The following is a 25,321-nucleotide window of genomic DNA, read 5'->3' as shown; positions in this document are numbered from 1 at the left end:
ATTAGTAGTGATGTTGTTGCTATTTTCCAGAATAGATGCTGAATCCATGTAGATGGGGCCAAATCAATAATTTTCCCACAGTCCATAACCACTGAGGTTCTAACCAGTGCTTACCAAATAAGCATTGTACACCACCCTGGAGAGCTTGTTTAAAATTTAGATTTCTAGGGGCACTTGGGTGGCTCAGTCAGTTAAGAGACAGACTTCAGCTCAGGTCATGATCGCATGGTTCGTGTATTCCAGTATGTGTTGGGCTCTGTGCTGACAGCTCAGAGTCTGGAGCCTGCTTCAGATTCTTTGTCTCCCCTTCCCTGCTCCCGTTTTGTCTCTCTGTCTGTCTGTCTCTCTCTCTCTCAAAAAATAAATAGACATTTAAAACAATTAAAAAAACATTTCAATTTCTAGGCCCCTGCCCTTGAGATTCTGATTTATTAAGTCAAATACGCTATCTAGGAATCTTCATTTGTGCTAAGCACCCCAGAGATTCTGATACAAGTGGTCTGCAGACCACATTTTGAGAAAAACTTGTTTAAATAATGGTTTCCACTGAGTGACCTGGCCCAGCCTAAGGTCATAGTGCCTACAGCCCATACCCCTACTCCTAGAATACCCAGAACAAAAGAGAAGTAAAGTGAGGAGAGGGGAGTTTTATTTCAAGAAGAAATAAGTGGGGCATGTGGGTGGCTCATTCAGTTAGGCATCTGACTCTTGATTTCAGCTCATGTCATGATCTCACAGTTCATGAGTTTGAACCCCTTGCTGAGCCCCACATTTGGACACCATGCTGACAGTGCAGAGCCTGGCTGGGATTCTCTCCCTACCCCTGCCCCTACCCCTGTTCACACACACACAATCTCTCTCTCTTAAAATAAGTAAATTTGGAAAAAAAGAAGTAATTGAAAAAATACTAATGCATTCTCATGTTTAGTTTCCAAGTGAATAATTTGAGTTTGTTTTAGAAGTGTTCTCTATTCCTGGATGAAGAGGTGACTAATGTTTGCTTCAAAATTTTAAAAACCCTTTGGGCTCCCTGGGTGGTTCAGTCAGTTAAGCATCTGATTCTTGATCTCAGCTCAGACCATGATCTCATGATTCATGAGCTCAAGCCCCGCATCAGGCTCTGTGCTGATCACATGGAGCCTGCTTAGGATTCTGTCACCCCTTCTCTTTGCCCCTCACCTACTTGTGCACTCTCTCTCTCTCACTATCTCCCTCTCTCTCGCTCCCAAAATAAATTAACAAACTTAGGGGGAAGAAAGCTTCAAGATTTAAAAAACCTTTAACTCTCCATCATCAGGAGATGTCCATCCATCCACCTATCCACTAGCTATTCATTCATGGTTTAACAAACATTCATTGAGGGTTTACTAAATGTTAGACATTGGAAATGATAAGACAAATATGATACATGTCTGCAAAGAGTCCACATCCATTTGTAAAGATAATATGTATAAACACATTATTAAATTACTGCTGTCAGGGCTGACAGAGTGGAAGTCCTTCGTTCAGTGGCAGCATAGAGAAGTGACTATCACAGACTGTGGATGTCAGCTACAGGATAGGAAAGAAAGCCCATCACAATATTGAGTCACTCTCCTAGGAGAGTCCTCAAAGCCACCAGTCTGTGTGGTGAGTAACTCCTGATGGGGGCTCTTCCATCCACCAGCAGCTTCTACGATTCACTCCTTAAATTAAGGACTCCACTCAGGCTGCTCTTTACCATAGTATTTTCCAGCTCTCCTCCATCTGCGAAGTTTGGTTTCTTGTTTTGCTCCAGAGGAGGCTGCCTTGGGTTTAGAGATGTGGATGCTGGCCTGAGTTCCAGGCACTCCAGCCAGGTCTAAATGAGGAGAAATAACACTGGAGTCTGTCCAAAGCACTTGGAACAGACCAAGCCCACCCCTTGCCCACAGCCTCCTCCCCCTTTCCCCATCCCATAACCATCCAAATTGGTTTGACATGATTCAGGGATGCTATTCCTGCATTTATCTCAATTGTTAATTAATAACACCTTGTCTGTGCATTTAGCAGAGCCAAGATCAGGACTTCAGGGACTCTGGAAGAGTTATAGTTCTCAAGTCCAAATAGTCCCATTTCTTCATCCAATGAGAGATGAAGCTTGGTGAACCCATTGTAAATGCCTTGATTAATGTGTGCAAATCATGCTGATGGATTGGTTGGGTGGGGGACAGCTTAGAAGTGCAATATTGCTCTATTAATTGGGTTGGATGAGGATTCCACTTGTAGTCCAAAGACCTTGTGGCAAATGTAGCTGGAGCCATCAACAGAGTCCTCAATTAGCTCCCAGAGAGGAAAGCAATATATCTAATGCTTAGGAGGAAAATTTGGTCTTGAGGCCACTGCCAACTGGCCAGGCACTGGGTCTCTCTTCCTTGGGAGGGAAGCAGAACTAACCCCAACTGAGGACCACATGGCAACAGGGGGCTGAAATTATTCTGGATCATCTAGTGTAAATAAGATCTTTGACCTCTCAGGACATATTTGACTAGAGAATGTTCTGTTTAGGAAACTGAGGGTTGGGGGTCAGTTTTCTATTGATCTTTAAAAAAAAAAAAACTATAGAGTCCATCCTTTCATAATCAGTGAGATTTTTTGAGAGTTTACATGCACCGAGCCTGTTTAGAGCTTTGTATGCATCCGGGTAATGGGAAAGGCAACCAACAGGTGATTGGGGGGGGGTCTATGCGCTGCTCCTGCATCATGCTTTCTGTTTCTCCACATGGCAGCCTGAGAGATCACCCCGAATTGTAGATCAGATGCCATGTCCTCAAAGGGCTTCTCATGTAGTTAAGATCAAAATCAAATGGTTCACCTTAGCCTAGAGGGCCTTCTAGGACATGTCCCTTCCCTCTCTCTCACCTGTCCCCCACCACCATCCTCTCTGGCCAGTCCCTCACACACTAAGCTTAGGCACGCCCCAGGGCCTTGCTGATCCAGGGCCAGAAATGGTCTGATCTGGGTATTTGGCATGAGTGGCTCCTCACAGTCATTCTCCATTCTCAGTTCCAGTGCCCTCTCCTCAAAGAGGCCTGTCTTGACCTATAAAATCTACCTCTCTCTCTCCCCCATCACCCTGTGGTGTTTCCTTCACAGCAGACGTCACACTCCTAAATGATCCCATCTGTATCTTTCTTCCTGGTATCCCATAGTTTTTCCATTTCACAGATAAGGATACAGAGGTTTGAGAAAGTAATATTCAAAATAGGCTTCCAGCTAACCATGATGATAGACCACTTTGCTACTTTAACGGCAGCAACTCATTTCTAAAACACCAACAAAATTTGAAGTCTGTTTCTGAAGAAGGTTCAGACAAGTGCAGAATTCTGTTATAAAAAGGCCTCAGGAAAAGTCACCTCAAACAGAAAACTTTCCCATTGAAGGCCTTTTCACACTAAATGTATTTAACCATGGAATTTGTTGGGGGGCAGGGGTAGTAAAGTTCATAAGTTTACCTAACGTCACACCTTCAGTGTTCTCTAATCAAGTTTTTAGTAGTTTAATGATTATTAAGTGTCTCTTAAGGTATTATATTTTTCCTTGATTAGATGACAAATCAAATATTCATCATAAAATTGTGATTAAATGCATAATTTGCAAAAAAATGTTAATAATTTAAAACACTGTGGAGTTATTTTAGGGAATTAATGGATCAAAACACAGATTTAACTGGTGGCAAAGAGGTAGCATTTACAGCCTTGTGTTGGCTTCCTGTATTTTTCCTTGGCTAGAAAAACTGTCTGGATTGCAGTGTCTGTGACCAGCATTTGAATCAAGGGTCAAGGGCCCTGGTGCCAAGATTAGCTCTCTTGCTCCCACAATGCTCACCTTGGTCCAGACCAGTGGTTCTCCACCAGGGGCAACTTTACTCTCCAAGGTACATTTTGCAACATCAGGAGACATTTTATGAGTGTCAGCAGGGAGGAAGGACAGAGATGCTACTGGCCTTTAGTGGGTAGAGGCCCAGGATGCTGCGAAATCGTCCTGTATCCCCTACAACAAGGAATAATGTCAATAATGCCATAATGAGAAATCTGGTTCAGATAGTTACATCTCCTGGGGACATATCTGAGGGGTCTGGACAGTTCCAGGACAGGGAGGGGAGTGTCTTTTGGCTTGATGTCAGAGAAGTGATGCACTGAGCACTTACTAAGACTTTACCCACATTGCCCAAATAAATCACAACTGTAGCCCAGAAGAGTCCTTGGTATCCTTTACATCCAGGCAGATACTAAGGGTCAGATAAGTGGAGTGGCTCACCCAGGGCCCACAGCTAAAATGTAGCCATGCCAGGAGTCAGAAACCAAGTCAAGAGCCTTCCTTGTAGACCCCTCACAGCAGCTCACTCTTGTGTCCAGGACCTGGGCGGGGAAATCTGTGAGTGCTTAATATTGTAGACTCTCAGAAACATGAATTCTGTAGCATTCTGAAAAACAGCATTGGCGTTAGCTTCCCCCAACCCCCAGTTTTGTATTTGGAATGAATTTTTCCCACAAAGTGCTTACGCGCTGGAATGCCAGGGTACAAACTGGGAAAGTGGAACAGTTGGACTTTAAATAGCTAGACGTTCTCTGTAGCACAGCAAGAGCAGCTGCCCAAGGCCTGTGCTCTTTTCTTTGACTTTCCATCTTCTCAGCCAAGAGCTCTGGGGGATTGGAGAGGGGCCAGAACTATGTGGCCGAATGTTATTCCAAAGAAAACTGCAAGGTGTGCCCCAAAGCTCTGTGTGCAGGGCCTGCCCTTCTCCCACACAGTGAAGACCAAACTTTTCCAGGGGGAATTCCCTCCCTATTCCTGAGCTCAAGATATTTCAGTGTTGATCTGCCAAGCCGGTTTCCGGAACTCTATGGCCACACACGCTGAGGGACACTACCTCTTTGATTCACAAGAATCAGGAAATCTGGGGATATCAGATGCAGAAAGGCTAAAATATGGAGTCCCCAGCAGGTACAAAAACCCAGAGAGGGAAAGAAACTTCTTCAAGACCAAATAGTAGGGTAGGAAAGATCTGGGCCAGACGCTGGGTTCCCTGGCTATAAATCCAGTACACTTTCCTCTATGCCATGCTATGCCCCTACAGGGACCCGATCACCCTCAAGAGAACATGCGCCTCGCCTTACTGATAAGATCAATCTGAGACCTAAGAACTAGACTAGGCACCCGTGCACCTGAGAGAATGAGCACCTTCTTTAATTGTTCCCCTAGGCCAGTCTCACTCATTTTCCCCTAGTCCTGGCCCTGTTTGCACCTCTTGTCATGGACGATGGTGAGTAAACACCTCTCTCTATACCAGCTACACGCACGCACCCAGCCAGACCACATGAGTGAATGAGACAGACTCAGCCACAAAGAATCCAAGGTTGAGTGGGGATGATGAAACATATGTGAAACCAGCCACTACAAAGCCATATACTCAGGATAGAATAAGCCTGATGGGGCGCATGGGTGGCTCAATCAATTGAGCATCCAACTTTGGCTTACAGTTGGTGAGTTTGAGCCCCACATCCAGCTCACTGCAGTCAGCGTAGAGCCCTCTTCAGATCCTCTGTCTTCCTCACTCTCTGTTCCTCTCCCCACTTGTGCTCTCTTCTCAAAAATAAATAAACATTTTTTTAAAATGCATTTAAGAATAGGGCTTATAGGGCTATGGCAGCCCAGAGAAGGGGCTTCAGAGGCTTCCAGAGCAGGTAAAACTCCTATTTTGAAAGCTACAGAGGACTTAGCTCAGGAATGCAGGGAAAGCACTGTGGGCAAAGAAAATGGCAAAGGTGCAGAGGCATGAGATAGCAACATGCTTTTGGGGAGCTCTGAGAAGACTGACAGGACAACCCTGAGCTGAGGGTGAAGGAGGGTGAGGCTGGGGAGGCAGGTCTAGACAGGGAGAGCCAGGTCTCGTGTGTCTTGATGGGGAGAGTGAAGTTTACTCCACGTATTTGCTTTGCCTTCCTCCATTTAGCATCTTGATCTTCAAAAGTGCTGCCATCTATCTGTTTGGGTTATTCCTAAACACAGAGGCTTACTGCAGAGAAGGAACAGTGGCCTCTCTTTGTTTCTTTCATTCCACATGTACATCTTCTGATGGGAGTGGAAACAGCCTGGCAGGGTGATAAAGAGACTTAGGGGCCAGGGTGCTCTGGGTCCACATCCTGGCTCCACCATTAATTCAAAGTGTGGATAGAAGCAAACTGTTCTTTGAAAGTCTGAGTTTTGTCCTCTGTAAAGTGGGACTAATGCTAGCTGCCACCTCATCAGATGCTGTGAGCTCAGATGAGTTAATACATGGAAAATATTTAATGGTTCTCTTAGGTCAGTGAGTATCAGAATCACCTGGAAAAGATAATGCACATTGCCAGGCCCCCCTCACAGAGTTTCTGATACAATAGGTCTGGAACAGGGCTGAGGGATATGCATTTCTAACAAGTACCCGGTTGATAAGACTGACACATTTGGGAATCACTGACTTGACACAATGAGTGTCATTTTGAGGGAAACACAAGTGCTAACAGAGTTATTCCTTCAAGTATGGCATTCCTAGGCCCCCCAATTGGCCAAAAAATTTTGCATCCCAAGGCAGTGGCAACTTGATTGGCATATGGACCCCGGGCATACCAGTGTACTCACCTGCCACAGAGAGGGGACTATGGGGGAGAGCTCAGGGCCCGAAACTACCCAGGAGCTGTCCCCCTCTTTTAAGAGCATTGAAATAAAAGACAGATGTCAGACGAGCATGCTGGGAGAAGGCATGTGGTAGCTGGCCCTGGTCTCTTACCTTTGTGACTTTCCTGAGGCTCTCCCATTTCCCCCTCAGGCCCAGAGTCAATGCTATGCCCTTACCTGCTGGGATCCATAGGCTCTTGGGTCAAGCAGACCCAAAAACTTGTGTAAGTTCTGGCTTCAGTTCTTACTGGTTGTACTTCCTGGAACAAAGCACCTAACCTATCCAACCCTCTTTCCTCATCTGTAAACTGGGAACAGCAACACCAACCTCACAGGCCTTTTGTGAGGTTTGACTAGAAAGTTTATAGAAGGTACCTGAATGCCACCTTATTGAAATGACAGGTCTAATTATTAGTATCTCCCTGTGTAATCTGCCTTCAGATTCTCTAAACACACACACTGATCCCAGACAGAAGTTCATCCTGTCAGGGGCGCCTGGGTGGCTCAGTCGGTTAAGTGTCTGACTTCGGCTCAAGTAATGATCTCACAATTTGTGGGTTCAAGCCCTGCGTTGGACTCTGTGCTGACAGCTCAGAGCCTGGAGCCTGCTTTGGATTCTCTGCCTCTCTCTCTCTGCCCCTAACCCACTTGCACTCTGTCTCTCTCAAAAGTAAATAAACATAAAAAAAACTTTTTAAAAGTTTATCATGTCAAGTAATACATAACATTTCAGAATCAGAAATCCATCTTTTGGTCCCTGTTCTAAAGTATCCTCCTCAATCCTACACCCACTCATGCTGGAATGAATGGTATGTTCCCTCAAAGATCACAACCCAGTGATCTGGGTGGCTCATTGACATACTGTCTGGCCTGCATTGGGTTAGTTGCTGACATTTAACAATGGAGGATTACATTAACAAAGAAACTGAGAACCTAGAGAGTAGTTTGCCTAGAGTCAACAGCAAAGTGCTGGGATTGGAGCCTCCTTCTCCTAATTCTAAACATCTTGCTTGTGCTCCTCCCAGACCATTTTCTGAAAGTAATTGTATATAAGGTTCTGCAGACAGTCCAAGGCTTCTGGGATCTGGGAGAGGCAAGGGAAAAGGGAATCTATAGAGAAAGGGACACTGAAGCTTCTCCTACTTTTAATTCTGCTATGCTCACTCATAAAGCACATGGCTCAGGGAGATCAGATCCATGGAGAAACTTCCAGCCCACTAGCACCCATCACTCAAAGCACTCTTTGAGGTGCTGTCACTTCCAAACTATCACATGGTCTGCTGCAGTGGTCACTCTTGAGTCTCTAACATGCCAATGTTGTCTATGAATGTTGCTACACATATCTGTGCATGCACTCTTGTCTGGCCCTCCAATTATTCACAACCATCAAGGTCATGGTTTTGTAATATCTTTCCACCTAGACCCAGATAATGCCACCAATTTCACTGGGCTGGACTATTGGTCTTCCAGCTTCCAGTCTACTCCACACAAAGCAGTCAGAAGAATCCTTTTATTTTTATTTTTTTAGCTAGGCCTGAGACTGGGAAAATAACTTTATTTTCTCAGGATGTGGGAAGATGTCGAGTCATAGAACTTCTGGAATTGCTTCTTGGTACTGGTGGCCTTGGTGACCTTGTGCACCTTAAAGTGCACAGTGTTGCTCAAGGGCCAGCACTTACCCACTGTAATGATGTCACTGATCTGGACATCTCAGAAGCAGGGGGGACAGGAGCACAGACATGTTCTCATAGCATTTCTTGAATCAGTTGTATTTTCAGATGTAGTGGAGGTAGTGGTCAATGGGTGACAGTGGTCCTCTGCATCTTCATCTTGGTCGCCACACCAGACAGAATCCACCCTCAGATGGAGACATTCCAGTAAAGGGGCATTTCTTGTCAATGTAGGAGCTCTCAGTGGTCTCATTGGGTGTCTTAAAGCCCAGACTGATGTTTTTATAGTATCGCAGGAGCTTCTCCTTGCCAGTTTCTCCCAGCAGAACCCTCTTCTTATTTTGAAAGATAGTCAACTGCTTTTGGTAGACACAGTCTGTATGCCCATCATCTTCCTGGCTGCCTGAAAAAAAGAAGAATGCTTTTAAAAGTCCGATCACATCATGCCCCCATGGAAACCTTCCCTGGGCATTACATCTCCCACAGAATGGTGCCCAGGTTGCAACAATGGCTTGCATTGCTCTGCATTAGTGGGCTCTTGCCTCTACTCAGCACTTATATCTTCCCCTACTCTTCTCCCTTATCTGGTCCAACATCTACCATCTTGTTTTTCCTACTCTGAAGATACATTCCCACCCTGGGCCTTTGCACCTGCTGTTTTTTTCCCCCCGCACAGAATGCTCTCCCTTCAGAGGTTTCCATGACTTGTTTCCTCATTTCAAGTTTCCCCCCAAATACAACTTCTTCTGGGAAACCTTCCCTGCCTTACCCCCATCTAAAGCAGCAAACCCCTTCTTCCATCAATCACCTACCCTTTGTCCTGCCTTACTTTTCTTTAAAGAAAACTCCCACCTTCTCAAAGTCTATTATACGTAGGGTGCCTGGGTGACTCAGTAGATTAAGCATCTAACTTTGGCTCAGGTCATGATCTTACAGTTCATGAGTTCGAGCCCCATGTTGAGTTCTGTGCTGACAGCTCAGAGCATGAAGCCTGCCTCAGATTCTGTGTGTGTGTGTGTGTGTGTGTGTGTGTGTGTGTGTGTCTGTCTGTCCTCCCCTCAGACCACCTCTAAAAAATAAATGAACATTAAAAATTTTTTAAGTCTATGTACACTTATCTGTTAATTATTTCTCCTCCAGAATCTAGGTTCCTAACTGCAGGGTCCCTCTCTGTCTTGGTCAACTAATTATTGAATGAATTGAATGAATGGAGGTTTTAATGAGAAGTTTCTAGGACAGAAAGCAGTTGTCTTTTATTCAGTACATTAGCATGAATACATTTCATTTTAGGATTAAAAACACACCCATAAAATGACACCCAAATCACTACATACCATTCATACCACTTTATTAATGCAAAGAAAACTTGAATGTAAGATATATTATTTCTTTTCAGTATGACATGAACGCATGGTTATACTTCTCCTCATCTCTGTTTTCCACTTGGCTCACTCTGTACGCAGACCTCCTGTGGGCCAGTGGCGGTAGGTGTACAAGCTCTGTAGTCCTCTTCTGAGACAAGAAAAGGCAGGGGCTGCCGAGAATCACTCCTGAGAGAGCCAGGCCTTGCAAACCACAGCCAGCTTGGGGAGGCATGGAGTAGTGACGTCAGCATATTTGAGGCTGGGCCAGCTGTGTGTCAGTCCCACCTCTACCACTCATGAGCAGCTGCCCAACCTTTTTTAGCAACTTAACCTCTCTAGGACTGGGTTCTCCGTCTATAAAGCCAGAGTAAACAGATGGCTGTTATACACTAAATGCACAAGGTTTATTTAATCTTTGACAAAGGCCCTGTTAAACTATTATTATTATTATTTCCATTTTACTGATGAGAAAACTGAGGCTCAGAGAGGTAAGCTAATAAGCCCAAGGCCACACAGCCAATAAGTTGTAAACCTCCAGCACCTGTGATGTTAATTGGCCGTACACTACGCCTGGAAGTAGAAATGAAGCAAGGAAATCTCCAGGGACTGCTAAGCATAGTACCTAGAGCATGACAATAGCCATGTTTAGGAATTAGTACTTCGAATTTCCCTAACCAGCAGGAAGCTTGTATGATAGCTGAGTCTGTCCCTTCTCCCAGTTGGCAGTCTGGGGCTAATTTCTTCATGCAGCAAAAGGACACACATGCTGCCCTCTGCTAATTCTCTCAGCTTCAGCAGGGGGGGAGCAGACCCCCATTGCCCCCAGGAGATGGGGCCTCTCCTCAGGCAGAAAGTAACTGTTCAGGCTTGTTGCTCAAAGGTGTTGTCGGTGGTGACAGCCTCTTTTCTTTTTGAGGGGCCCAGCAGGTCACTGTCTGGCACCCCACCAGCCTGCCACCCCCTGCTGGGTTGGCTTCTGTCTGACCTGTCAATGGGCTCTTTGAAAGGGAGGTTGATGAGGGGCACAGGGGAAGGAGGAATAACTGGACTGCAAGAGACCCGGAACAGCGGGCAGAGGGTAAGCATTTGGGAACATCGGTGGCAGAGATCAGAGACCCTTGCTCTCTGTTGCCAGTAGTTTTTGCAACAGAAAAGCGGGGAGATGGCAGCAGCCAGGATAGAAATCCCCCAGGTATAAAAAACACGGCCCTAGGCTAACAAGGGTGAGACTGTGCAGAGAGGCCTGTCAGGGAACGTCCAAGGTGGGCCAGTTCTCATCAAGTGAGATTATTATTCCTAGAGGCTCTGTCTGGGTTGAGGAGAAGCAGCAGAGGGAGGAAGAGTGGGGAAGAAAAAAGAAGAGTAGGCTGAGAGAAAGAACAACAACTAGAAAATGAAGATGTTTTCTGAAGCCTCAGCATTTTATTCCCCATGTACCATTCACCGGGGGTACCTTTATATGGCTGTGACTACTCATAGCCTCCTGTGAAGAATTGAGGAGAGAAGGCAAAAGTGTAGGCTTTGGAGGTAGACAGCCAGAAGGTGAATCACTCCTTCATCACTTAGTAGCTATGTAATCATGGACAAGGCTTTTAACCTCTCCAAGCCTCTGTTTCTTCATCTACAAAATGGACATCATAGAAGCCACCCCGAAGTGTTCTTGTAAGCATATGGGATGATGGCTGGATAAGAGTGCAAGGTGTCAGCTGCCAAAACACAGAGGAGCTTAAGCAGCTGGCAGAGAAATAGGCCTGTGGTGGTTCCCCTATCAGAAGTGGGAGCTAGGGCAGAAGGCCGGCTGAAACACTCAGCATCCCAGGTTCTCAAAATATAAATCTCCTTCCAATATGTATTTAACTCGTTCGTCTTCTGTTTGACATAGTCCTGCCTTAGGTAAAAGAGCTTAGTGCAGACACTTACATGTCATGGTGGTGGGCACAATGGCTCCTGTGTGTTAGCCATTTGGAATATTCTACTGTAACAGACATTATGCTGCAGATCCATGTAGGATTTGGCTTCTGAGTGCCGCAAACTGCGTCAAAATCCAGTCCCAACATGCAGAAGCTGTGTGATCTTCTGCAAGTTATTTGCTCTCTTTCTAAATCTCCAGTTCCTCATCTGTAAACACTGGCGCTAATGATGCCTGAAAATCTGGTGGTGATTTAATGAGGGGAGGAGTATAAGGTGCTTAGTACAGTGTCTGAAACACAGTAAGATTTTCTTTTTTTTTTTTTTTTTTTTAGTGTTTATTTATTTATTTTGAGAGAGAGCCTGGGCAGGAAAGGAATGGAGAGAGGGAGAGGGAGAGAATCCCAAGCAGGCTCCGCCCTGGCAAAACAAAGCCTGATGCAGAACTCAAACCCATGAACCATGAGATCATGATAAGCCAAAACCAACAATTGGATGCTTAACCAACTGAAACATCCAGGTGCCCCACACCCCTGTAAGCTTTTCATAAGTGCCAACCATTAGCTCTGATTAGACACGGTTGCCATGAATGCTTCCTCATCCTACTGACCACCCGTCCTAGGTTGTGTCCCTTAATATAGGGTCTCTTTGCTGAAATACGTGGCTTTGGGGGGCACTAGCAAACCAAGGACAAGAGCTCTGAGCTGATGTGCTAGTAGCGATGATGTGGTGTGTGTTGCACCTAATCACCCCAAAATCTGCATTTTAGGAGGTCAGTCAAGCATCGGGCTACCACTTGTGAGTATTGAGTAGATGAAGGTGTGGCTGGTGCTTCCAAAGATACGAGCATCCAAACCTAGAGCTCTGTGTTCAGGAAGTGCTTCCCAACCTGTATTGCACTAGACTATTGTGGGGAGATGCTCCGGGACAAAAGAGGTCCATGTTCAGGAAATGCTTTGTGTTTCATTGCAACATTAGAGATTCATAATGCATAATCACACATCAAAGACTGAGGAGTCCTACTGTAAAGAAACTAGCTTAACTGTTTCACTATTTCCCAAGTTGTACTTGACCACAGATCCTCCAGTGCCACCTCTACTTCTATGTTTCAGGGAACCCCCATTAACATCCCCCAGTTTGGAAAAGCCACTTTAGTCTCTCAGAGTCAGATATACTGCTATGGATATTCAAGGAATGTTCTCAGTAATTCAGAGCAGGGGTTCTTGAGCTTTAGTTGGCAAAAGAATAAACTAGGAATCTTCTTTAAAGTGTGTATTCTCCATTTCCATGCTCAGAAATTCAGTAGGCCTGGGTGACAGCAAGAATCAGCATTTTAAAATCACTGAGGTGATTCCAGGGCAGGAGGTCAGGGAGCACACCTTCACCATCAGCGGTTTAGAGCCTGACTTCTGGAAGTACAGGGCTCAGAACAGCAGCATCAGCATTACCCAGAAGCTGGGCAGACCACCATAGGACCAGGGAATTGAGAATCTACATTTTAACAAGGTCCCGAGTGATTCCAATGATGGTTATATTTTAAGAAGAATTGGTTTTAAAGACTTTTATTGACAGTGCTTGTTTTTATTTTCATTTTCCTTTGTTTACTTTTGATAAACACTCAAAAATTTAAAAACTGGATACACACTGCAAGCTCATTGTCACAAAATTTCTACCAACCCTCACCCTCAATACGTGAGAGGTTGACCAGACACCCCAGTAGCTTCACAGTAAGCGAGAGTCCTATTAAAATGTGGTTTTACCTAGATTATATCCCTGTCCTCAGTAACAGTGCCCAGGTTTTCCTAAGCAGCCTTGGTTTTCTTTCTCACACGCGCCCTGAAGAGTAGGAAACCCAGAAAAGCAACTCTCAGTGGGGCCTCCATTCTGCCAGATCTCTGGTCAGACATGATCGATCTTCCATTGCTAAGTCATAAGAAAAGCCAAAGGTGCTTTGGAGCAAGGATCTCTGGCCTTGGAACTCAGGGACTTTCAAAAAAGAGTTGGCAAGAGGCGAGAGGAAAACTTCCAATAGGACTTCCAGAAGGAGAGCAAATACAGTTCCACTTCTTGCAATATTTAAGAATGGTGGTTGCTCTGGTTGGGAGAGAGGAGATGCCTGGGTAGCAACAGTCCATCAGGCAGCCAGGGTATTAATGGCAGGTGAAACCTTCCAAATGAGCACCCTGTCAGCCAATCTATTGCTTTAAAAGGTTGGCAATGCAGGAGACCTAACAGAGGCAATGAAGAACTAATCTCATATTGCCAGGTTAAATCAAGTCAGCCTTGTCTGCTCCTTTCACTTTTTAGTTACATCAAGACAGAATACTTTCAATTATCCCTCGCTTCCAACTTGTCAGCAAGCATTGGGTAAAATGCAAATGGAACAATGCCTTCCCTAGTGGAGAGCAGAAAATATTATGAAGAATAGCCTCCACTAGTTGAGCTCTTCCTGTGCATTCATTGCAATACCTTCATCATCTCATTTCATGTGCACCATCTTATATAATCTCAATGCCCTTTGGTGAAGTCAGTGCTATTAAGTCCATGCTATAGCTGGAAAAACTGAGTCACAGGAGGTCCGTCACTTGACTGACTTGTCAAGGTTACATAGCTAATGAATGATGTAACAGGGTTTAACCATTCTGACTCTAAAGCCCATATTCTTTTACTTTTTGTCTAACTGTACCAAGAATCCAGTGCTACTCTGGGCAACTGAGTCCGTGAGCTTTGGGGTGCCCCCCCCACCCTTGAAATTCTCGAAGTCCTCCTCCAGTGGCAGGGACTAGCCAGGGTCAACTGTGCTGTATAGGTGAAACATGCCAGCCCAGACTAGGACCCACCTGAGCCCTGGGTCCTCTTTCTCCTTTTCAGGGTACTCATCCTATCCCCGTGCATGTGAGGTTGACCAGATTCTCATAGATATTTGGGGATTTGCATTTATGAGATATCTCAGGTCCAGTGGACAGATTGGCAAGTAGATGGCTCCTGCTGGCTAGAGGAATATTTTGCAAGATCAAGTGAGATCAGCCTGCCAGAATGGTGCTGATATGTCAATTTGGTAACTCAAACTGTTTATGTAGATAAGGGCCAGCCAAAAATATTTGCTAGGGACCCCACACACTTTAGACACAGTCCTGAAAATGCTCACCTTAAAAGAAAATAACTCCCAATGCAAAAGAAATCCTACAGCTGCCGTATTACTTTTTACTGAAGAACCTTGTTATGTGGTTGGCCATTCAGACACTTTAGGCCTTTGTCAGCCAGCCCCCACCACTTCTTTATTTCCATCACAAAAAGCAAACAGCCTAGGCTTCTTCTTTCTTGCCCCAACTTGTTGCCTCCCCGCTTCTCTCCACTCTTTGTTAATTATCTACCACTCCATCATTAACTGATCTCAAGAATGGCCCTCAGATTTATTGGGTCCACTATCTGGGTTCCCTGTATTTTCCTTGGGGAAATAAGAACTTGGCAAGCACCTCACTCTGTATGCTAAGAAACATATATGATGCCAAGAAGACTCAAAAAGGAGAAAAGAAATAGAAAAGATCCCCAAGCACATACTAGGTTACCAGGTTCTCACACTGTTCACGTACCTAGCGTGGGTTATCTCAGTCTTCCCACTGCTCATGTGAGGTATCACATCATGCACTTTGCAAATAAGGAAGACAGAGCACAGGCAGGTTTGTATCTTGCCTAAAGTCAATCTGTTAACAGGTACATAAATTGCATAATCTTAAATATACACCATGATAAATGAATGTGTATATATATATATATATATATATATATAATATATATATATATATATATATACTATATGGCCAAGTGCATAAGGTGAAGATCTGGAACATTTCCAACACGCAGAAGGCTCCCCTGTGTCCTTACCACCCAGTACCTCCCCATTAAGGTAACTGCAGTTTCTAACTTTCTACCATAATTGTTTAACTTTGCCTGTTCTTGAACATCCTATAAACAGAACTATATGTACGCTTCAAAGCCTACGCTTTAACCAGCCCCTTGGTCCAATGAGGAGGGAAGGCAGATTTGGTGGTTGGTGATGCTGCTCATCAAACCATAATCTGGAAAGACTGAAGCTCACTTTTAAAATCTGAGATGATAACCCGTTCCCATCAGGTGCTACGTGCAGATAGTAGCAGAGCTACCCATGGCACCTGAAGTGAATTGTTGGAGTCAATTTGTGCCACCCTGTCACAAAATGAAACTAAGAAGAGTGAATTTAGATGTTTCTCTGAAGCCTTTAATACCCAAGAAAGCTGGAGAGTTCATGCAGGTTATAAAGGGAATCACTTGCATACCAAGCTACAGGGAATAAACGGCACCAAAATTGAACAAAATGCTTCCATCCAGATTCTCTATAAGCTGCCCAGTTTACAGAGATCAAAAAGGAAAATAAGTGAAATGAATGAGATAAACACCCTCTCATTCCTAGGGACATCCCTTCCCTGTAAGAGTGATGAATGACTCAGGCAGCCTTCCCCGGACAGAAAAGATGCTCATGTTTCAGCCAACTCTGAAATACCCAGTATCTACTGTGGCTCTCTGCAGCCTCTCCATTAACCCGTGGCCTCCTCCCCCTTAATATAGCTTCACTAGTAAGTGCTCAGTTAAGGCTTTGAGTTTGAATCTTTTAAAGGAACCCCCTTAAAAATCTAGCAGCGCGAACTAGGCAGGGGCTGAAAACAGCTGGTGCAAACTTGTAGCCAGCCCAGAAGGCAAGTGCCACCCCGTGCCAGTGGTAAACAGCTGAATGGGGGCTTTGAATCTCACAGGTAAATAATGTGGTCCCCAGCAGCCTGCATTGCAGGGAATAAATCCCCAGGTATCTTGTTTCTCGTGTTGATTCTTTTTAGAAGCTCGTTTCAACCAGCCAGATTCTTTCCCAGCTGTAGGAGTAGACAAGCCTGCCAAAGTAATTAAATCTCAAGGCCACCCACACTTCCCCAGTTGATGGGTGTCCACTGCCCTGTCTTCAGACTCCCTTTGGGAAAGAAACGCTGCCTTCTCCTGATAATGTAGAAGACAAGGGGTAATGATGTCACTGGTTGCCTTTTCCTACTTTTTATCCAAAACTGCTTAGTGGCCACATAGATAACTTAGCTTCTCTGAGCCTCAGTTTCCAACTCCATAGGGTGGGTCATGGCATGATAATGGGCTTACCATACAGTTAACAGAGTATTCACTATACCAGGCACTGTTCTAAGTCCTATATATGTAATAACTGCCTCAGTCCTCCCCCTCCCAACTGTGTTTTCTAGCATCATTATCATCACTTCATTTTGTACACAAGGAAACTGCGATGCAGAGCAGTTACTAGCCCAGGGTCAGCAGATTGGTAGTACTTGATCTGAGATTCAAACCAAGACAGCTTGATCCAGACTATACAGCTTAAGGATCATATTATTCTGCTCTGTGGGGTTGTGTGAGGACTTAAATCAAGGATATGTGCAAATCTCATTCCACCTATAGCATTTATTAGTACCGTCAATTAACTTACTGCTATTTAGAAACATAGCATTCTTGACAAGATTCAACCTACCCATAGCAAATACCAGTGAATAACTCTAATGGGGGATATTAATTTCATTTATAACCATGTCCAGTTTTTAATTTTTTTAACTTTTTTTCATTTTTGAGAGACAAAGACAAAACGTGAGCAGGGAAAGGTCAGAAAGAGAGGGAAACACAGAATCGGAAGCAGGCTTCAGGCTCTGACCTGTCAGCACAGAACCTGATGTGGGGCTCAAACCCCACATGAACCGTGAGATCATGATCTGAACTAAAGTCAGACATTTAACCGACTGAGCTACCCAGGTGCCCCACCGTATCTGGTTTTTATAAACTGAAAAAGTTGAAAACTTTGCAGAGTTTCTGGTTATAGTTCATTGAACACAAACTATGCCAGACTGACATTATATGTATCAATTCATTTATTCCCTATCACATGCACTCTTTGCTAAAGGCAAAGAAATTGAAGTTTAGCAAGATTGGTTATCTTTCTAAACTTACATAGCCGAGCACTAGAGAAGATGAGCCTCAAACCCAAATCTATCTGATTTTAGAGGCTGAGATCCTCTCTCTGACGCTGTGCAGATCTTTTTGGCTTTTTACCTTAGAAATTCTAATCCAAAGGAATCAATTTAGCATCAACCTGATTTCTGCCTCACGTTGCTATACCTGTTATGGAAGATTCTCTCTGATTTTCTTTATCAAAAGCAATAAAAAGAATGCCTCCCATATCGTTCCCAGAAAGGTTCTCCATATCCATATTTTTCTGAAATGGCCATTGCAATTAACGTATGACATATGCATGTGGAATGCAGCCAGCTGTGTGATTTAGCATGCGTTCTGACAGAAAGCACCTACATAATTCTCCACGGCCACATCTCCAGGAGTGAAGTAAATGAAGACCCATTAGGCAAAGGCGGGCACTGCTGTGGGGCCTGGTAGGGAAGACCTGGGTCATTTTCCCAAAAACGCTGAGTCAGAATTAGGCCCTTTTGGAAGACTCTGCAACCTCTTTCACCACCCTCACTGGGTAAAAGCCCACCAGACAAACAAGTAGGTGGATAAATAAAGAAAGGAATCGGCCAAGTCACGGGAGGGCTGTGCTGCTCTCGCGACCCTGTTAAATAGAGACGCAGGCAGCCTCTCGGGTCCTGAACTGGCAATTCAGAACAGTTTGATTGCCTACTTGATTGTTTGCAAGATAACTGCAAGATTGTCAGTGACAGGGTAATTTACTGAAGATTGCCATGTCAGACTCCATGCGAGGGGCTTGCTGGCATAAAGATGCGGCTCTCATGACTGACAGGCCACTGGGAGATAGCAGTGCCAATTTAAAGTTCACGGTGTCGTCTGAAAGTGTTCGGCAGCAGCAGCCCATAATCACGCAACATGATGAGGTCATTACAGGAATAACGTATGCTCACACTTAATAACCAATAGAACCCCAAATGCACAATCTCTGGAGCCATTAAATGTAAATATGTAGGAGGAAATCATTTCTATCCTTTTTTTATCTTAGCATTTGCCATCTGTGATTGCCGATGTGTTTATGGGACACCTCCTGCCAGACAGGCCCTTAAATATAAAGCCCAGAATCGACAAAACAGTGGGGAAATTTGAGGTCCACACTTTGGAAGAAGTTGCAAGTCCAGAATGAGTGGCAGACTACAGGGGTTGGGGAGAAAAGTGTTGAGTGCTTAATAGAAAAACCGTCCTGCATTATTATTTGAGCCTGATGAGGTTCTCAAGCTGGTTAGATGGAGGGGGTGGTAAACTGCATTGGGATTTCCCAGATTCAGGTGGGAAAGGCCACCAGAGACATATGGAAATTCTAATGGGAAGAGGCCAGTGGCCTTAAAGAAATCTATGGTGCTACTAACAGTGTGTTTTTTTTCACCTGAGAAGTTTCTGCAGCTGCTGAATGAGGCACTGCCAATGTATCTCAGCGGGATAATTTTATATCCAAAGCAGGCATTCCGTGGTGGATTCCTTCTGTCTAGTGGAGGCAGTCCACCGAAGGTGATGTTAAAGGCAGAAAGCTATGCGGTTTTTTCTTTTCTTTTTCTTATTCTGTCAAGGATTCTGGGATCTGCTGTATGATTTGAACATAGATCTGTGCTGGTGCTCTGGCATCCTGCTGCTGAGATACAATTCTCTGGCCACATTTCTTGGTATGATATTTGTGAGGCTCTGGGGAGCACCTGATTCAACCCGCACATCAGGCAGAGGTATTCAGAGCCTTGACTTCGAAAGTCTCCAAATTTAAAGTGTGTGAGCCTGCTCACCCTCCTGGGTCTGCATTTCTAGGAAATTCTGTAAATCTAAATGTGTTATGAGGCTCCGAAGCAACATTTGCCCATGTGGAAAATGAGAGGCTAGTTGTAGTAATTTAAAGCCAAGCAAAACACACAACCTCCTAATTTGTTTGTTTGCTAAAAAGAAAGTAATGCATTAAAATAATTGTACATTAATTGCTAAATTACAGTGGAACTTTGGTGAAATTACATATTTCAGTTTCATGAGTGGAACCAAATGAAAAGAGTAATGCCAAAAAATTACATTGTAGTGAATTTAAAGCACGCAGTCAGACCTCTGATTCAGCGTTCCAGTACAAGTGTCTGTCAAGTCACAGCCCAGGGCTTGAGTACATGTTTCTGTGATGTTAATTATGGCCCCAAAATGTCTTGTTATCAAATCTGGGAAGTGCAAGCAAGTTATTCTCCAAGCTTCTCCACTGTGTGTTCAGTCAATTTTTGGCAGAGTGAATAAGGATTGACCAACTAATCCATTCTAATAGGGAATTCCAAGGAGCAAATACTACCCTAAACATTCCCATGCTAAGCCCTAACACACACGTGAAGAATGAGAAACAGTCATTTATTCATTCAACAAACCTTTGTTGAATACCCAATTTCGTGGTTGGCACTAAGTAAGGCATGAATGTAGAAATGAATAAGACTCTCTTATTCTCTTCAAAGAGCTCATTTTCCAGACAGGAAGGCAAGCACACAGAGATAATTAATTCTAATACAAGGAAGTCAGCATTAGCAAAGATTTCTAAAACTTATTGTGCATTAGAATTGCTGGACAAGCATGTGTAAAAGGCAAATTCCAGGACCTGCTCCTGGAGGTTCTCCCTGGGAAGCTCTGGGGTAGACCCTTGATTCTCCCCATGGGAATTTGATTCAGAACCATTCTCTAAGAACCTGTGATTCAGGGATACACAGAGCAGGAATACCGTAACCTAGCCAGAGGCATCACCAGAAAGGCTTCCTAGAAGAGGTGGCCATACCTAGTCTGGGTCTTAAAAGATGAGTTGCATCTGTTTCCCTCACTGTACTGTCAACTTTGTAAGGACCAGTCCCATCATTCTTTGCTCATTTCAAGAACATGGATGGCACTCAGGTATTTGTTGAATGGTACATGAATGATAGGAAACAGCCCAGGAAAGGGATGGAGGGACAGGAACCTAGTAAATCAGGATGTTCAAAGTGTTACAATTGTGTGGCAAGGTGACACCAGAAATGATTGGGTGAACTGATAGCTTACTTTCTGGGTGCTCAAACCAAAGCCATTTCTCTATATTTCCCAGAAAATGCAAAACTCACCTCATCCAGTTCTCACACTGGTCAGCAATATCCTCCCTGTCTGATAGGGAGCAGGGATAGAACATTTTTCAACATTAAAGCGAGATTTAAGGAATCCCATGCATTTTGATGATTTGTGCATCCATTAGCACAAGGCCCTGAGACCTAGCTATGGGTAATTTTTTGTGCTGCACTATTCAAAAGCAAAATGTTTGGTTTCATTTCCAAACACTCAAATATACTTGCTCATAACAGAATATATAGAAAAGTATAATAAAGAAAAAGGGGAGAAACACAATCTACCACCTGGGGATAATCATTTGTCCACATTTTCAATTATTTCCTTTTAGACTTTTATTTTCTGTGCATATATACTGGAATTAAACTAGACTTGTCAGTGAAACCTGCCCCTTCAAGCCCTTGGGAAGGGCTGATCCTGTTTGTGACAAAGGTGTTAGAATTTCTTAGCTGCTTGTGCTGTGCAATGCACTGACCCTGGCTCTCTCTCTGCCCTTCCAGATGGCCTGGTGGATTGCCTGGACCCTGACTGCTGCCTGCAGTCGGCCTGTCAGAACAGCCTGCTCTGCCGAGGGTCCCGGGACCCCCTAGACATCATTCAGCAGGGCCAGACAGACTCGCCTGCCGTGAAGTCCTTCTATGACCGCATCAAGCTCTTGGCAGGCAAAGACAGCACCCACATCATTCCTGGAGACAACCCCTTCAATAGCAGGTGGGCACCCTTCTGTCCACACAGACCCCAAGGTGTCTGGTTGCCTCCTATCAGAGCAGAAAGAAGTGCTGGAAGCTACCTCATGAGGGCAGCTCCTTGCTCTGGTTCACAGAGGGCCCCTTGCTCCCTATGGGTTGAGCCCCAGAGCAGAGTTCTCATCTATCTGTAGGATTTGGCCAACTGCAACCCAGAACCTGCCAGAGACTCCTGTTGATTGTTTGGTTTTTGGATCATTTTTATAATCTATTATTTTACATTATTATTATTTTATCTCTCTTTATAAAATACCTCTGATAGTGGCTTTTGTTTGATCATCACTGAAATAGTTGATTCAATAGAGTATTTTTGAAAGCAATTATTAACTTAATAACATAGCTTATCATTTCTGGCACCTTAGAGCCAAGATAATGCCACTGGCTAGAATTTATTGAACACTTATGAGCCAGAGGCTTTATATAGACCATCTTGAATCCACACAGCAACCCCATCAATTGCATCTGCTAACTGCCTACTTTGGGCAAGATGTCATGCTGAGGCATTTTACCCTTCTTTCCAAACTGATGGAGTTTTCTCTTGTGTTTCCTTTTGCTCTCAGTTGCTAACTTGAGACTTATGAATATTTGAGGGGCAAATTCTAGATTTATTTTATGGTTAGGTTGGCCCTTTCCTTCCTCCCAGGACAAGTTAGAACTGTACACCCAGAGAAGAGAGCAAGGGGAAGAGTTGGCTTTGAGACCTCCCATCCCTTTCTCCCTTCTAGGTACTGTTTGTGATTCTGGAGGTGAGAGAAAAGATAGGAGAGGCAGGGGGCTTCTTATGGTCTGCCTGCATATCATAGATCCCACTCTTGGTGGGCCTGGGCAAATACCAGATGCCGATGGTATTTGCAGATGTGAAGATGGCAGGCCTGATCTCCTTGGGGATATCTGTCTCATCTCTATGCTCCTTTCTGTGGGGAAGTAAGAATTGCTGGCTGGGCCCTCCATCATGAAACCTCTAGGAACCTTGAACTTGAGTGGGGCACTCCTGATCTCCTCACCCCATGAACCATCCTTCTCTTGCCACCATTCTCTTAGTTCTCTTTATCCTCACTCAGTTCTGGGGAGGCCCAGAAAAAACTCAGGAGGTATGCTGCCCAAACAGCCTTCTAGCCAGCAAAGAAAATACCTGCTGTCACTTCTTACAGGAGCCCCTAGCTTTATAAGTGATTCTCTGGTGCCCCCCACATTAGACACTGGGGAGGAAGCATCATCAGGCCATGACTCAGACTCTGCTCTCCGGCAAAGGTGGGCTGGGGAGGTAAGGGACAATGGTAAAGCCAATTAATCCTATGACCCCTTACAACTCTCTGAGAAGTTGTGCAGCCCCAAATCCTGACAGCTCTTTGAATATGAGGGCTCTTAACAAGGTCACGTTGGGCCAGCAACTTTAGCCTCTCTGTGTTCTGGTTTTACTTAAAGTAGAAAAAAAATCATCTCAGCCCTCTTCTATTTCAGCCCTGACACCCCCTAGTCGTGTCACATTAGGCAAGTTATCTAACCTCAGAAACTTCATTTTCTTGATTGATAAAATTAGAATAAAATTATAGAATATACTCACATAGTTATATTATTACCTTAATACAAGAACCCCTCAGAAATAGAAGAACCCACAAATCTCTGATCAAAAAAGTATTTGCTTTTTAAATCCTAGTTCTGGGACAGGGATTCTACAGGTATGTCTCCCTTTAATGATGAACATAATTCCTGTTGCCCAGGAATCCTGAATGGCCCTTACACCAGGCCATGAGCATTTCACTATGGTTTGCATACAGTTTGCTTTTACTGTAAATACATCTTCCCAAGACCCATGCTCCATTCAGCTTCCTATTAACATTTAATTTTTTCTACGCTAAATCCAGTAATTTCTTGATATTCTCCTTTTTGTCCCTTAAAATTCAATCTTATCCTCTTCACCAAAGTCACCACTTCCAGAAGGCATCTTGAGCTACAGCTATGATACAGAAGAGGAGGCAAGGATTCTAGAATATTGGTGGACCATAGCAACGCTGGGGACCTGGGCAAAAAAAAAAAAAAAAAAAAAAACTTGCTTTAGAGAATGCTTTTCTGAACTTTTAAAAGTAGGAATAAATAGCACCACTCAAATGAGCCCACACTCCAGCATGTCAGTGTAGATACATAATTCAGAAGTAGAAAATGTTACTCCAAGACATAGGTTTAAGTTCACCAAGCATGTGAATTTTAGTGCATTATCCTCTGACCAAAAAAAAAAAGAAAAGAAAAAAGAAAAGAAAAGAAAAGAAGGAGAAGTCTAGGAGTAAAGAAAGAGTTAATTCAAGACTTCTAAGAAGGCGTTTTCCCAAGATAATGGCATGTAAAAATAACTAAAATGTCTTGACTCCACCACTATAATTTATACAGCAGATCTCACTATCTAGATAATGTGATAATTGTTACACATCAATAATCATAAATAGAAATGAACTGATAGCATGTCTTAGCTTAGTCTTTTCTGTGAATTGTCTGCCTAGAAACGATATGAAGCCAGCAACAATGAGGAATTAGGAAAATAGAGAGTAGGAAGCCTAGGCAACCAGGCCCCTTTTATTCCTGTGGTGCTCTGCAAAGTCTTATACTATAGGAATGATTTAAAAGAAATAACAGTCGTGTAAAAAAGGAGGAGAAAAACCCCACTATGAGATATACTCCCAGCTTTGTTTTCTCATCACAAACACTTTGTACCTTGTGGTCATCAACACACATCAATTTTAAAATTGTGTCTTGGAAGGCATGAAAAAAATCTTAGTCTGCACTAAGATAAGGAAATGGAATTGAACAAAAGAATTATTTTCATAATTTAGTTTTCCACTTTCAAAAGGCTCTGGCATTATGGTTGGAACCAGCTAAAAATGGGATGCATTTGTCAGGCAGCCAGTAGCAGACAATTAGAGCTGTCAGTGGAATAGTCTAAACCCTCTTGAGATCATAAAAGGGTTGGAGTTGAACAGTTGGGGGGGTATTGCTAATAAAAAGAGAGGTGCCTGGAGAAAGCCTCCCTCCATCCCTGCATCCCACCTGAGATAGCAGGAGTCAGTGCATTCCAAAAATCAAGCAGACTTGGACAAGATTTTGGCAAAGAACAGGTCAGCTTGATTACCTAGTCCAGAAATTGGGAGTGTGTCCAGGAACCTGGAAATCTCAGAACCTCTCTGCCTTTGTCAGTGGCTTGAAGGGTAACAATTTAGCTGCAGACCTGCCTCGTGCTAAGTGCAAAAATGGAAGTTCTCATTAACCCATTTCTCTATGAAGTCAAGAAAATTTAGGTAAGAGGAGGCATGTGCATTCTCCCTGTATGGATTTTGAGAGGACTACTGTCACATCTCTATTGTCTCTATTAGGGGATTTCCTAGAAGTTGCTCATTGATACTGGCATTCTTGCAAAAGTTCTAATTACTATGATCTGGAGAGAGGAGAGCTTTCTCTGACAGTGGGAAAAAAAGTTGAGTGGAATTTCAACCACGCCTGTCCCTGTCCCACCAAGAAAGCAGGAATTTGATAGAAGAGAAATATAGTTACATGGAACTCAGAACCCAGGATAGTTCTCCCAGAAAAAAATAGGTAAAGCTCTAATATTCTCTTTTCCTCAGGCTGTCATGGATTATGAGAAATTTTCCTCTTAAAGGGCAGCAAATAACAATGTATGTATATGTCTCAGCTTCATTAAAAAAAACAACAAAACACCTGTGTGCACTTCTCTCCATTCCCTCTGACATCCCAGCCTGGAGAAGAGTAACATTGCCTTTCTCCAACAAGAAAGGAAATGAGTATCCCGATGGGGAAGCTCTCACCCCAGTATAGTGCT

At 43.9% G+C, this 25,321-nt stretch overlaps 1 protein-coding gene and 1 pseudogene across 1 annotated transcript in view; one reads left to right on the top strand and one right to left on the bottom strand.

Annotated features, from left to right (window-relative positions):
• The window catches only part of TENM2 (teneurin transmembrane protein 2), a 1,222,720-nt gene that overhangs the window by 1,117,628 nt on the left and 79,771 nt on the right, over positions 1-25,321 (top strand). The window contains exon 18 of the mRNA XM_029942895.1: positions 21,250-21,460. Within this exon, the coding sequence (XP_029798755.1) occupies positions 21,250-21,460 (211 nt within the window). The remainder of the gene's footprint in view (positions 1-21,249; positions 21,461-25,321) is intronic.
• On the bottom strand, positions 8,230-18,521 carry LOC115294012 (annotated as a pseudogene).

This window comes from Suricata suricatta, chromosome 6 (assembly GCF_006229205.1).
Source record: "Suricata suricatta isolate VVHF042 chromosome 6, meerkat_22Aug2017_6uvM2_HiC, whole genome shotgun sequence".
In the NCBI taxonomy this organism is placed as follows: domain Eukaryota; kingdom Metazoa; phylum Chordata; class Mammalia; order Carnivora; family Herpestidae; genus Suricata; species Suricata suricatta.
The sequence above is the reverse complement of the archived record's forward strand: the minus strand, read 5'-3'. Positions and strand labels throughout refer to the sequence as shown.